At 56.1% G+C, this 13898-nt stretch overlaps 1 protein-coding gene across 2 annotated transcripts in view; it reads left to right on the top strand.

Annotated features, from left to right (window-relative positions):
• Positions 1–13898, top strand: part of JAK1 (Janus kinase 1) — a 122402-nt gene that overhangs the window by 96357 nt on the left and 12147 nt on the right. For both annotated transcript variants that reach the window (XM_046645229.1, XM_046645230.1), the window contains 7 exons: positions 307–464; positions 2525–2648; positions 4444–4630; positions 9146–9252; positions 11985–12128; positions 12726–12813; positions 13278–13405. In XM_046645229.1, coding sequence (XP_046501185.1) covers positions 307–464; positions 2525–2648; positions 4444–4630; positions 9146–9252; positions 11985–12128; positions 12726–12813; positions 13278–13405 — 936 coding nt within the window. The remainder of the gene's footprint in view (positions 1–306; positions 465–2524; positions 2649–4443; positions 4631–9145; positions 9253–11984; positions 12129–12725; positions 12814–13277; positions 13406–13898) is intronic.

Below are 13898 nucleotides of genomic sequence, written 5' to 3'. Positions count from 1 at the left end.
CTTCCTTCCGGACCGTGGTGTCAGCTTCTCCGTGGGTCTCCTGCCTGCCACAGCTCCCTCTTCTCTTCCTCACACACACACACTGTCTCACTGATAGTTTTGGGATAACAGATGAGAAACTGTGAGGAACAAAGTCCTCTGTAAATGCAGTGAGTACAGCTACTGTCAACAAAAAGAGTTTTCCTGTGAGTTCTTGCGTTTTCCATTGTATTTGCAGTTTCTTCTCACTGTGTGCCTCCCCGTAGAGTCAGCGCTTGAGATGGGAGGCATGTGACGTAACTGCGGGCATTTCTTCTCTCTCACCAGGAACTGAAGCTCTCTTCCCACGAGGAGGCCTTGTCCTTTGTGTCCCTGGTAGATGGCTACTTTCGGCTCACGGCAGACGCCCATCATTACCTCTGCACCGACGTGGCTCCCCCGTTGATCGTCCACAACATACAGAATGGCTGTCACGGTCCAATCTGGTTGGTTCTAGAACCTTTCCGTTGCCTTTGGTGTGAGAAGAACCCACATTTAGTGATGGGGAATGTGGCCTCCTCACACACAGGTGTCATCAGTGGTTTAGGTTGGGGCCAGATAAGCACATTGTTTGGTACGAGTGGTGCCCTCTTTCTCGTCTCTGCTGTCCACTGGTCGGGCCTTCCTGGCATCTCCTGTCTTGGTCCTTGCAGCAGCCGCCTCTCTTCTCCCTGTTCGGTCTCCTCGTGCGTTAACCCCTCACCTGTTCACAGCTGACCAAGAAACACCATGCTTTCTAACCCCTTTCTGTGCCAAACAGCGCCAGACAAGTGGTGGGGACAGTGAGGGTGAGCGACCCTTGGAGCTGGACCTCTGCTCGCCTGCGTCTCAGGATTAGTAGTCTGGTGATGGGTTACCTGGTGCTACCGGAGCCGGCTGGTAGCTTAGCTCCAGCAGTTAGCAGTACGCGTCCGTCTCTGAAGTGGAGTCGAAGTTCGTCTCTCTGTGACTTCTGCCTCCTCGTTTGAGTTCTGCCATTTGAAGCAGTGGGGGTTCGGTTCACTTCCTCCTCCGTGTGGCTGTCCTTCAGGCCGAGGAGAGCAGCTGCTTCGTTGCCTCTAGCTCTCTCTTCCCAGACCAAAATTCATCTGGGGAAGCATTTCCTAAGCTGTCTTCCACGTGCCGTGGTTTCCCCCTTCCTCCCTGTCCTGGTTATCTGTGGGCAGGTCGTTTGCTGGTTATCCCAGGCCTGGAGAGGCTCACAGACTCAGGAGAGGCAGACACACAAGGAGCTGAGCGCGAGGCGTTGAGCATGGTGATAACTATCCCAGCCACAGGCAGGCGCGGGGCCCTGGCCCTTGCTTGTCCCTTGGCCCGGGTGGCATGCCCTTCCTGCCGAATCTGCACAGCCACCCTTCCTGCAGGGGTCAAGCAGACAGCACTGTGCAGGTGAAGTCTTCCCGGCCACCTTCTGTAGAGCAGCCCCTCTCCCCCTGCACGCTTACTCCTGGCTCTCTTCCTCGGCTTGGTCATGCTTCAGTGGCGCTTAGGACCTCCTGTTTTTGCGTCCATTTACTTCTTGTCTGCCCAGCCTCACCACCCAGAACTTGAGCCCCGTAAGGGCAGGGTGCTGTCTCCTCTGCTCGTTGCTCTCCCTCAGCACCCGGGGCAGGCCGGGCACATCGCAGGCCTCAGTAAGCAGTTGTTGAGTGAGTGAACATCTGCTGTTGCGTGCGAGGCTGACACTCCGCCTAAGGAGCCTTCTCAGAGTAGCCAGCGTTCAAACCAGATTACACTGTGAAGAACCACTAACCAGTTCTTAGGGGAAAGGGCATCCGAGGTGGGGCATCCACATGTGCAGGGGCATGAAGGCCTCAGGGACTGTGCAGCAGTTGGTCTCTGCCTTCTAACATGGGTGGACCACGTCAGCCCTCTTTGACCACACTTGGCGAGCACACTCGATAGGTGTAGTGACCTCAGGTGTGGATGTATTTAGCAACTGCTCACTGCCTTCCGTGTGCCGGGACCGATTGCTGCTGGGCATGCAAGGAGTGTGAGACAGGCGCGTTCCCCACCCACATCTATCTAATGCTCACTGGTATCTTTATTCGGTGTTTATCGTTCAGTTGTTTATTCAGCAGCTGCGGTGAGCCAGGCATGCTCTGGTTACGGAGGGTATAGCAGTGAACAGAACAACCCACGTCCCCACCCTCCTGAGGCTCCTGTTCTAGTTGTGCTGCCTGGGGCTGGGGGAGGGACCCCCACCACTGCCTCGTATCAGGGTGACTCTGTGTCCCCAGCCTGGGGGAGCCCTTCTGGCTGAGCTGGAGGCGGCGTGTCTGGGGGCTCAGTGCCTCTGGCAGCAGGCCGAGTCCTCCTCTAGACCTCTGAGCCTCGGCTGTGTGGGGGCTCCTCAGTGTCTCAGCCTGCCTCGTGTGATATCATGGGGACCCTAGGACCCGGGACGGGTAATGCGATGGGGCCCTGGGACTGGAGGCGGCTCAGGGAAGTGGATACCCTGCAGGGTTCGCGCGCTTCTGTTGGTGTGAGCTCTCTCTCCCTCCAGCACAGAATATGCCATCAATAAACTGCGGCAAGAAGGAGGCGAGGAGGGCATGTACGTGCTGCGCTGGAGCTGTACCGACTTTGACAACATCCTCATGACCGTCACCTGCTTTGAAAAGTCTGAGGTCAGTGAGGACACTGGCTTGGGCCAAGCCCCATGGCCACAGGGTGTTGGGTGCAGCCTGGTCCAGGAGCTGCTGCAGAGAGGACCACCCTTGGGGGAGAGGGTGGGAAGCCTGGGTCTCTGAGAAAATCCCTTGCAGTTCTGACGGGGGCAGCCTGCTCTCCAAGAGGAGACGGTGCCCGAGCAGCCAGAACCCGTAACCTTTCCTCCTCTCGGCCCTTTCTTTCTTCCTTCGAGGGCCCGTGGCAGGGTCCCCTGTCGCTCTGGAAGGGGGAACGCGACCAGAAAGCCACTTTACCCCAAGGCTTGCGAAGTCTGTGTCATTGTTTAGAGTGGTGGTTTTACGCTCGGTGCTGAGACCCTCACAGACCCAGCCGTGTGCGTGTGGCGTTCACGGGTACACGCCAGCGCCCAGGAGGCCCTCTCGGCAGCCTGGCCAACGCGGTTTCCCCACATGGTAGCTTCAGACCTCTTAAGTGACAAGCTGCTGTCCCATGTTTGCCAGCAAGTGGAGGTGTCTGCTAGTGACTCGCGTGTAGCTGGAAGCCAGGACGGATGTGAGAGGAGTCCCGAAGGCTGGGGTGGAAGCCAGTCGTCAGCTTCACCTCGCTAGACCACAGATGCCTTTGTTGTTATGGGATTTTTTTAAGTGCGAGAAATGGAATATTTTAAAAGACAGTGAATTTTACAGAATTAGTCCAAGTAAATACGTGAGTGCTGATTGGATTCAGCATGGACTGTGAAAACGGGCGAGGAGGGGCCGCGAGATGGAAGGCAGCGCGTGAGCATGTCGGGGCCTCAGACACAGGAAGGAGAATCCAGACAGCCCCTGGGACTGGGCTCGGTCAGGAGTGGGAACAGGAGATGGCAGGAGGAGCCCAGTGCCGCCAGTGTCCTGGACGACGTCTCAGGGGCCACCGGCCTGCATGGGGTCTTCCTGCACGCTGGGCTGAGCTGTGCTGGACCAGGAATGTCAGTGATTCAGTGACGTGGTCCTCCCTGTGTCAGGTTACCTGGGGAAATGAGGACTCACCCTCCTGTTGGTTTAGCTCACCAGTCACTGTGCTGAGCCTTTTACCTACGTGTTCTCCTTCACACCTCGCACTAGCCCAATGGGACAGGGGATCTTGTCCCCTGTACAGAGGAGAAAACCAAGGCCTTGAGATTTTAAATACCTTGTGCTCGTTTATACCATAAGTAGATCTTTCTGGCCCCCATTCTTAACCGCTAAAAGTGCCCATAAAGGAAAACTTCTGCTTACACTTCCCCTCTGGCACCACAGAATCCCAAAACTGGACCAGACAGCTGACCGCCACCTCCTGGGGCGGTTCTCCTCACATGGACACATGGCCTGGAAGGGCTCAGTTTGAGGGAGTTCCTGGATAAGTTTTGCTATAGTAATTATTAATTCATGCATAGTGTTTGCTAACTTTTATAAAGCGCTGTTTTTTACATGCACCGTGTCATATAGTCATAGCAGCAGAACGTCATCTTACAGGTCCGGAATGAAGAGGTGCTGTCGTGGCCATCACTGCTCTGTTGTGCTGTCTAGTGTTAGCTCTGGGCCATCAGTGCCTTCTCCTGGACCCCCTGTTGTTAGTTATTGTTTTGTTTCCTTGTTTGTGATAAGCTTTTTGTTTCTGGATAATTTCGGATTTCCAGAATGTTACAGGGCTAGTACAGTCTGTGTCCCCTTCACCCAGCCTCCCGTTGGCAACATTTCACATCCTCCTGGCACATTTGCCTGACCCCTTTTAAACTGACACATTGTTTCTGGTCATCTTCCCGAATGGCAGGTGCTGGGTGGCCAGAAACAGTTCAAGAACTTTCAGATCGAGGTGCAGAAGGGCTGCTACAGCCTGCACGGCTCGGACCGCAGCTTCCCCAGCCTCGGGGACCTCATGAGCCACCTCAAGAAGCAGATCCTGCGCACGGACAACATCAGCTTTGTGCTGAAGCGCTGCTGCCAGCCTAAGCCCCGAGGTTGGTGTCCCCGTGCCGGAGCTTGGCCATTTCCCCTCGGCGATGCTCCGGGAACCCAAGCAAGCGAAAGATGCCGACTGGTGAAGAGAGGGGCCCTCCCCGTGGTTTCTAGGTGTTTTTCGTTGAGTTTTATTACAAGTCTGTCCCCGACTCAAATCGCATTCCTCCACTGTCAGCATTTACTATAGAAAAGATGGAAGCTTTCTTCTGCGTCTCAGGTAGGCTGCGGAAAGAGGCGTGTCTGGGATTAGTAAGCAGAAATTTACTTCTTTCTTCCTTAAAGTAAAATGTTTTGAGTTCCCTGTCAGCGGTTTATTTCTCTGAGAAATGTTCCTGGCACATCTTCTGCGGGCCAAGAATTGTGTTAGATTCAGAGACTCAGAAATGCCTCAGACCCACCCTGTCCCTGTGTCCTAAAGGTTCCCAGTCCAGTACAGAAAACGTTAGTACATGAGGCCACTGCAGGATGTGACGGCCGTTTGAGTCGACGCGCATCAGGCCCTGCGGTTGCAGAGGAGGGTGGCCACGACCCCCGAGGCACATGGCCTGGAAGGCTGCAGGAGGCAGTGGGGCTTGAGCCGCATTGGAACGTGAGCAGGAGGTTGCCAGGTCCATGAGGGTACGTCCAGCACGGCCTGTGTAGGGGCAAAGCGGCAGGCAAAGGGAGAGGCTGCCGCACAGCCCAGTGGAGCTGGAAAGATGGGGCGCATGAGCCTGGGAGGCGAGAGGTGGTGGATCCTTGGGAGGCCCTGGCTCCTTGCCAAGGACCTGGGACTTTATCCCACAGGGAGTGGGGAGCCAGGAGGCTCAGGGAGTAAAATGGATAGGGGAAATGGGAACTCAGCTGCACTATTTTAAGCCCTGTAAACAGTGTCACTGATGTCCTGCTGGTCGCCTCTTAGAATGTGCAAACTGGAAGGACACTGACGGGTCACCCGGTCACGTGCCCCATTTTATAGATGAGAAAACTGAGGACTGGACAAGTGAAGTGGGTCTCATTGAAGGTCAAGGTCAAAGAGGGGTTTGAGTGCCAGGTCTGACCCCCAAATGCCCGATCTATCGAGTCCTGGTTTTTTTCACGTTCCCTTCCCGCAAGGGACCGCCCTGCGTGTGTGGAATCCCCCCATTGGAAGGCATCAGGCCTCAGAAGGCAGCACAGTTGATCCTGAGGCCCTGGTGAGTGTGGCCAGGAAACTGTGGGAAGTCTCCGAGACACATCATGTTCCTCTGAGGCGTACCGCTGAGAGTCTTCTCAGCAGGGCAGCAGAGGAAGCCACCCAGGGCAGAAGGAGGTCCAGTTCTTGATGTTCGGATCACTTTCCGTCTCCCGGCAAGGGCCATCACCGAACCTGGTAAAGAGAAGGGACTTGGGTGCTGTCGCTCATGTGGGGCCTCCTGCCCGCCTCGAGGAAGAGCTGCGGTGGGTTTCTGTGCTGGAAGACGGCCAGCCTCGAAGGAGAAAGCACCTCTGCCCCTTGACCCTGGGGTCTCGGAGCGCATTGAGACCTTAAACCCCAGTGGCCCTAATTCCTCACGTAGCCTCTCCTTCCAGATCTTCGAAGCCTTCCTCTCCTGGGGTTGGTGGTCTGGGGTGAGGTTGAGGAAGTGGAGGGCAGCAGCCCGGGAGGCGAGGAGGTGGTGGCGGGTGGAGACTGGGGCGTGGTTTCTTTGCTGGGATTAGCTGGGGCTGGGGGTCTCTGGTGTAGATGCCACCCCTGTGAGCCCAGACCTGGGAGCCAGGAGCTGGGGCGGGAGGAGCACATCAACGGAAGCGAGCCCCTGTCCCATGGCGTCAGTTGAGGCCTCTGCAACTCTGCACCGAGTACATTTAGTGTCTACTTCTCCCACTGGGTCCTGAACTCTGAGACAGGCGTGGGCTGCACTCCCTCTCGGACTCCTGGGGTACACAGCATCCCACACAGGGTCGGCATTCACCAGTGTCTGTCAAGTGGATGATCATGGCAATAGCCACGGTACTGTGGGTGCCTCCTAGTCCCAAGCACTTGACATGCAGATCTGCATTTCTTGTATCTACACGGTAGCTCTTTGTAGCTGTTATAAAGATGAGGAAATTGAGGCTCAGAGATGTTCAGTGACTTGCTCAAGGCCACGCACCTAGTAGTGTCAGTAGTAGTTACAGTAAGAGTAGCAATAAATCATAATGGTGATGATAATGGCTGCTGTTGTGTGAGTAATGCGTGCAATTTGCCAGGCTATTTGAGGGTCTTTCATGTTTTAAGTAATTTAATCCTCAAAACAACCCAGAGAACATTGTTATCTCCTTCACCTGAGATCACTTAGGTACTTAGTGGAGGAATGGGGATTTGAACTCACCTTTTCTAACTCCAGCTCAAGTGATCTTTCCTCTGCATCACACTCTCTGCAAAGGGGTGCAGATATGGCCGTCAGCCCGAGACTCTGGGAAAGGGCCAGTTCTCCTGATGGGGGCTGGGAAGGGGCAGGGAGGGACCGGAGGTAGGGAGTGAGAAGAAGCCTGTGGGAGGCCTCCTCTTGAAGGCCCTCAGAAGCCCTCTTCTCTCTGCCACCTGCAAATTAGAGAAGTGGTGAAATCATGAAAATTGGAGAGAATGCCATTTTGAGTTCCTCAGTGTCTCTGCCCTCCTGACCACAGGGTTCTGATGGCCAGACCCCAACCTGGGTTTCTCACTCGAAAATGCAACCGAGAAACTCCTCATGGAATAAATAAAGAGCCCCTCAGAGTGGGTGTGACAGTTAGGCAAATCACCCTCTTGTGTGTGTTGTCCTGCCCCACCGCCCCTCAAGTCTGAGGGTGATCAAGCTAAGAAGGAGCCATCGGCTCATCGCCACTGATTCTGTCACATCCTCCCCTGTGGATTTCTCCACCCTTCAGCTCTGACACTGTTACCAAGGCTCAAGGAGCCAGCTGGTGTGCAAGGAGGATGCCGCTGGCTGAGATGTGATGCTGGTCACAGCCACAGTGGCCTGGGGCATGAGCATGCATGGCACACCTTCAATGTGTTGTCTCCCTAACCCTCACCCCACCCCAGGGGGCGTGACTGTGCCCCTTTCTCTGGTGAGGAAACAGGTTCGTGGGAGTTACAGCTTCGTGCCATGGTCCCTGAAGCAGCCGTGTGAACGATCAGCTCCTAAATGGCCTCTGTTCCCACCCTCTGGTTTCCCAAACGGCCCTTCTGCCCGACCCTTCCCTGGGACCATTCAGGAGGCCCCTTCTTGGTGTCTGTTCTCCGTCTAGGCAGTCCTGAGCTGATTCTCCCCAGCTAACAGGGTGGAGTCGGGGACAGAATGGAGGAGAGTAGACTGGAAATGGTGTACCCAGGACGCATGACGAGGGGAGCCTTGGCCTGGGCCTGTTTCTGGCTCCCTGAGTCAGCCCCGACCTGGGCCAGGTGTGCTGTGGAGAGAGGAGCTTGAAGCCCTGAGTCTGGGCTTCTCGCTGCCCGACGTTGGGCAAATGGTTTCATCTTGATTTTCTGATCTGTAAAAGGCAGATAAGAATACTGTCTACCTCTTAGATTGTCATGAGCACAGAGGAGTTAATGTGTGTAAAACTGAGACAGCGGCTGGCATAGAGAAGGCCGGCGGAAAGTGTGAGCTGGGGAAAAAGGGAAAGCAGCCCCCCGTGCGGTGCAGGGCAGTGAGGGTGTGAGAGCCCACGGTCGAGGCATGCAGCCCGCTGTGGGGAGCTGTGCCCAGCAGCTGGGCCGCGGAGTCTTCAGGGGCTCCCTGGATCCTCCCGCCACTTTCCACCCCGCGGCCGCCTTGGATGCAGCCTGCAGCGGCCCCAGAAGGGGTGGGGAGGCAGCCTCTATGGCTTATAAATTCCCAGTTAGCCTCCTGTGCAACCCTGTCCTGGCAGGTTTTGTGCCATGTTTGGTTTGCTGTTTGAGTCAGTAGGCTTCGGAGGATGGTCGCTCAGAATCTGTACGTCCAGCGACCATGTGGTTAGCGCCTCCGTGGTGTCAGGTGCGACTCTCTGGGTCGCCTGCCGGCTCCTCTGCGCAGAACCAGTGTTTACCCTCCTGCCTTGGTTCCCATCGCTGCCCAGGCCCAGCTGCTCCCCGCCTCTCAGCTCTGGTCCTTCAGCTCACGCTTGTGGTTCATTCCCACGCTGTAAACAAGTGTTTGTTGAGGCCAGCTGTGGAGGTGGAGCAGGAGGTAGACAGACAGGCCCTGCCTTCTTGGAGTTTCCCTTCTAGAGTTTTAATTTCGTTTCCTTCCCTGCCCTCCTGCCGGCACAGATCCTGCTGTGTCACCCCAGCACCTGGGCCTGGCCTTTAGAGTCACTGCCCAGATTGTAGCTTTCCTTTTGCTTGGCTGTTGGATCTCTCTTGGCTCTGTTATTAGACCGTGAGCTCCTGGAGGGCAGGAATAAAATACTTGATAAATGTTTGTTGAACGACTGAACCCACACATGCACCAGTGTGTGTCCAGCGAGCCCCGTGGCTTGGCAGACGGCTGCCCAGGGTCTTGGGCCTCGCTCCTCTGCTCAGCCATCTCTGCTCTCTTCCACAGAAATCTCCAATCTGCTGGTGGCTACTAAGAAAGCCCAGGAGTGGCAGCCTGTCTACCCCATGAGCCAGCTGAGTTTCGATCGGATCCTCAAGAAGGATATTGTGCAAGTGAGTCATTGCTGCGGGTCCTGGGTCCCGCCTTGGTCCTGTGGGGACTTGGGGAGGAGTGAAGTAGAGTTTGGGGACATCCTAGTGGAAGGTGAACAAGGAGACTTTCCTTTCATAGTCAAAGCAGGTTAAGCAGAGCCCTGCTTCCCTCCTGGCCTCGCCGATGTGCCCAGAGGCGCTTTTTCTCTGAAGGAAGTGGCCTAGTCAGGCTGCAGGGCCTCCCATGGTGGGTTGGGGGCACTCGGTGGTACTGCTGACAGCACAGCAGGAGTCGGGTCTCCATGGGGGGTGCGGGCTGGCGACCCCCGTCGCTCCACCGCATGCCACGTGGCAGAGCACTTCTGAAGTTCAGTCCTGGCTTTCTGATGCTTCCAGAAGGAGCCAAGCTGCGCAACACTAAACACAGTGAGGGAGTGGGAGATGCACAGTTTAGGCCTGAAGGAGAAGAACTGTCTTGAGAAACAGGTTCCTCAGACCAGTGTCCCAGCCCTGGGGGCCTCGTGCCCAGAGTCTGCAGCCTTAGGCAGGCCCTGTTTCCCTCGTTGCTGCCCCTGGGCCTTGGCTAAGGGCGTGAGGCCCAGGGCAAACCCCACTTTCTGTTCTGCACCCACCCACTGGGGGAGTGTAAGAAGACAGCACGCCAGCAGCCTCGGAGAGAGGAGTCTGCCGGGCCGCTTCCCACCGGGAGAGGCCGCAACACCCTGGAGGTGTTGAGGGCAAACCGTGGGCTCCCTGCCTTTGAGGGCCTGGCGGAGAGTGGCAGGCATGGGGTTGGTTGGTTTACTTCTTTAAGTTAATCCCTGAAATTGTTGAGTAGCGTTTTGAGGGAGTGAAAGTCCACGGCTGTAATATCTGTGAGGCTGTAACCACCTCACGTGCCTTGCTGTCGACTCTTCCCCGGGGACCGTCTTTGTTGTTCTCTTTCCCTCTCGTGGTGTAAGAGCTTGTCTGGAGATTAAGAGCGGCAGAACCCCTGCCTCTTGGCTGTCTAGAACTCAACCTGCACTTGGGGCTCCCCTCTTCCCTTCCCCTGAGCCTCTGGCAGATGGTCGCCGTCCTCCGTGCTCCAGCCTTCCCTTAGCCAGCAGTGACTGAGCACTTCTGCGTGGCAGGCCCACGGTCTGGTGGAGGACACAGACTCTGGCCTACCTTAAGTAGATGATTACGTTATCAAGGGAGCGGTCCCAAGTGGGGAAGTGCAGTGGGATGGGGGGCTGTCAAAGACGACCCCCTCCCTAGCCTTGGGAGGGCAGAGATGGCTTCCCGGGGGGAGTGGTGTCAAAGCAGAGTCGGGGAGGAGGAGCCGGCGCTGGGCAGAGGGAGCAGGAGCAGTGTGCAAGGAGGCTGATGTGGGCCTGCCGGGCCCTGGGTTGCTGTGAATCCTGATGACAAGCTGCCTGACTTGGCCACGGCATAAGCAGCCCTTCTGGGGAAGCATAATTATTCTGAAAGCATATGGCTTTTACGGGATGTTCTGGGAACACAGCTTCCCATAACCTTGATGGATTGCTTCATGACAGATGTGGTTTCAATGACTAGTCACAGGGCTGTGCCAGGATAGGGAGACAGGGCGGATGCATCGCCATGCTGCTATGACAGACGACAAATGGTGGTGTTTGTGCAAATTAATATACCCGATTAACGACTGTGTACATTCCTGTGGGGACACTCCATATTCTGCATTTACCGGGGGTCTTAGAATACTAGAATAATAGAGCTTCAGTTTACAAGTTTTGTGGGGTTAATGTCAATAACTTGATAGTGCCTGAGTTCTGTGAATCACGTTTTGGTTTCCCAATGTTGAGAATGTTTAAATCGGAATCATTAAAGCTTGAGCTGGAAGGGGCCGCAGAGACAGATCATCATGTGCTGGGCTTTGTGCAGACGATCTCACTGAGTCCGCTTGCGCTCGGCTGGTGCTCTTAGCCCTTTTCCTAGAAGGAAACTGAGGGCCTGTCCTCAGCCCCTGCTCTGTCTGCCCGTCTCCTCCTCTGTGAGATGGCCGGGGCAAAGGCATGTGTGAATTGCATCAGTAATTTTAAAGCTTAGCATGCGTGCACACGTGCACACGTACACTGCATAGATGGGTAGGAAATGAGCAGTTTGAGGATGAGAACTAGCGAGCACCTGGTCTAGGGTGACCAAACGGCACACACGGGCCCAGCAGACCGACGGCCCCGTGTGCCAGGGCTGCACCAGGAGCTTTCAGACCTAGCCCCTGGATTCTTGCAACAGCCCTGTGGAGTGGGCACCATGGCGCCCTGTTTACAGAACGTGGATGGAGGGAAGCAGGGCGAGCCCTTCCTAGGTTAAATGCAGCAAGCAGTCAAGCCAGAACTTAGGCATCTCTTCTGCCTGCACCCCAGCCTGAGTGAGGAGCCGCAGCAGGGCCCTCAGTCTGCTTTGTTGGCCTGGGGTGGGGCTGGTGGCGCTGACTGTTGATGGCACGGTTTGAAGTTCTGTGATGGGTCAGGATTGTATTTTGGCCACAGGCTGTTCCTGGAGGTAAAAGGAAGGCACTGTTGGGGATGTGAGGACCCTCTCCTGGGGCCCAGCAAGTGCCACCACGTGGCCGAGTAGCTGTTGGTTTCCTCTGGAGGCCTCATAAGGACGAGGCGCACAAAGCCGTGAGCTGTGGGGCTCTTCTGCCTTTGCCCCTCGCTCTGGTGTTCTGTGCCCCCGTTAAGGCCTTAGCCCAGGGAGAGGTTGCCCCAGCCCCTCTTCTCCCTCAGGGTGAGCACCTCGGCAGAGGCACGCGGACGCATATCTACTCTGGGACCCTAGTGGACTACAGGGATGACGAAGGAACCCCGGAAGAGAAGCGAATAAAAGTGATCCTCAAAGTCTTGGATCCCAGCCACAGGGACATTTCTCTGGCAAGTGTCTTCATCATACCCCCCCTGCCCACCCACCCCCCATTTCTGGAGCCAGTGGAGCACGGTGGGCTAGGAAGAACCTTCGCCTTCTTGTTGGCTTCATTTACAGTTTGCAAACTTGTCTTTTACTCAGGATTCCTGTCTTCAGACCAGGACAATGAGTGAGGGGAGATAAGGATGGGGTGGGTTGTGCAGCCCCCCGCCTGGCCTGGCCCTCCCTCTCTCTCCCTCCTTCCTCCCAGAGCTCCCGTGGCGGTGCCCAGAACCCCAGGACTCTAGCCAAGTGCTCTCCGAGTCCCTGCTGTAGCCCAGCGCTGTCCCTTCAGTCTGGAGAGTTACGTGGGTATCCAGTGGGAAGTTGTCAGCCGGCCTGTCCCCCAGCCTGGCTCTGCATCCTGTTAACCTTTCTGAATAAATCCTGCGTCCCAGCCAGGTTGGCCTGGAGCTGGGGACTTGGCAGTGTCCCTGGCAGTGAGGCCGGGGGAGCAGCTCAGGGTTTGGGATGGTGGCAGTGGCGAGCTTTCCTCCCAGCAGAGCCCCTTTGGGGTCAGACCAGTGGACACTGACCCTTGGCATTCTTGTCCTGTCCCTCCACAGGCCTTCTTCGAGGCAGCCAGCATGATGAGACAGGTCTCCCACAAACACATCGTGTACCTCTATGGCGTCTGTGTCCGAGATGTGGAGAGTAAGTGTATTTTCTTGGAAAGGGGATGGGTCCCGGGTAGGGAGCATGAGCCCTGTGAGGGTGACCGGGGGCTGATGCCCCTTTATGGTGCCTTTGCAGTTGAGGACGTTGAGGTACTGAGTGGGTCACCTGCTTAAGTTAATAGTGGACATGGAGCTAAATCCCATGTTTTTCGCTCGTTTCTTAAACGTTTACTTCTTGCCAACTCTGGGCCCCACACTGAGCTAGACCCAGGAGGCTGGGGTGAGTAAGCTGAGTTCAGTGGCCTGAAATCAGAGCAGAAGGAGCTCTGGGCCGGGTGAGCCCAGGCCTGGCCCCCTGTGCAGCCATCTGCCCCTCCCAAGGTTGCTCGTGTCCTCCCAAGCTGAGTACCAGCCATGAAAGGGGGCTCTTATAGAGGGATAAGGGAGAGTACCATCCCACACAGATGGAAGGTTCCAGAAGGGACTGTTTTGTGCTTGTAGATATCATGGTGGAAGAGTTTGTAGAGGGAGGGCCCCTGGATCTCTTCATGCACCGGAAGAGTGATGTCCTCACCACACCGTGGAAGTTTAACGTCGCCAAACAGCTGGCCAGTGCCCTGAGTTACTTGGTAAGTATGTTCTAATGTCCGTGGGGTCCCCACCAGGAACCGGAATGTCCTAGAAGCAGGGGCAGGAAGGAGGTGCTGGCCAGGCACGCTGAGGGGCCCGGGCTCTGTGGTTGGACACAGGTGTGCCTGGGGCTCAGCAAAACGGTCGTTTTGGGCTGTTCTGTGCGCTCACATGTGAATCCTCTTGAGAGGGAAATTTCGTCGTGTCGGAGGACTGGCTTCCGATTTCAGGTGTGGGGAGAGTGGGACCAGTACAACACTACTTGAGAGAGTGAAGGAAGGGAACCACTGGCATCCACAGTACTCAGGTTTATGGAGTGCTGACCGTGCTTCAGCCACTCAGTGTTTCACAGGGTCCGTTCTGTTTCATTCTCGTGGAAGCCTTCTGCTGCTCCACCCTCATCCCTGCTTCCCCGATGAGGGAACTTGAGCGGAGGGCCATCGTATTACGTGCCTGAGTCGCATAGATAATTGGTGGGAGCACTCGGCTGTC

The sequence above is a fragment of the Equus quagga genome, chromosome 18, assembly GCF_021613505.1.
Source record: "Equus quagga isolate Etosha38 chromosome 18, UCLA_HA_Equagga_1.0, whole genome shotgun sequence".
Taxonomy (NCBI): domain Eukaryota; kingdom Metazoa; phylum Chordata; class Mammalia; order Perissodactyla; family Equidae; genus Equus; species Equus quagga.
Note: the sequence above shows the minus strand (reverse complement) of the source record. Positions and strands in the feature narration are given on the sequence as shown.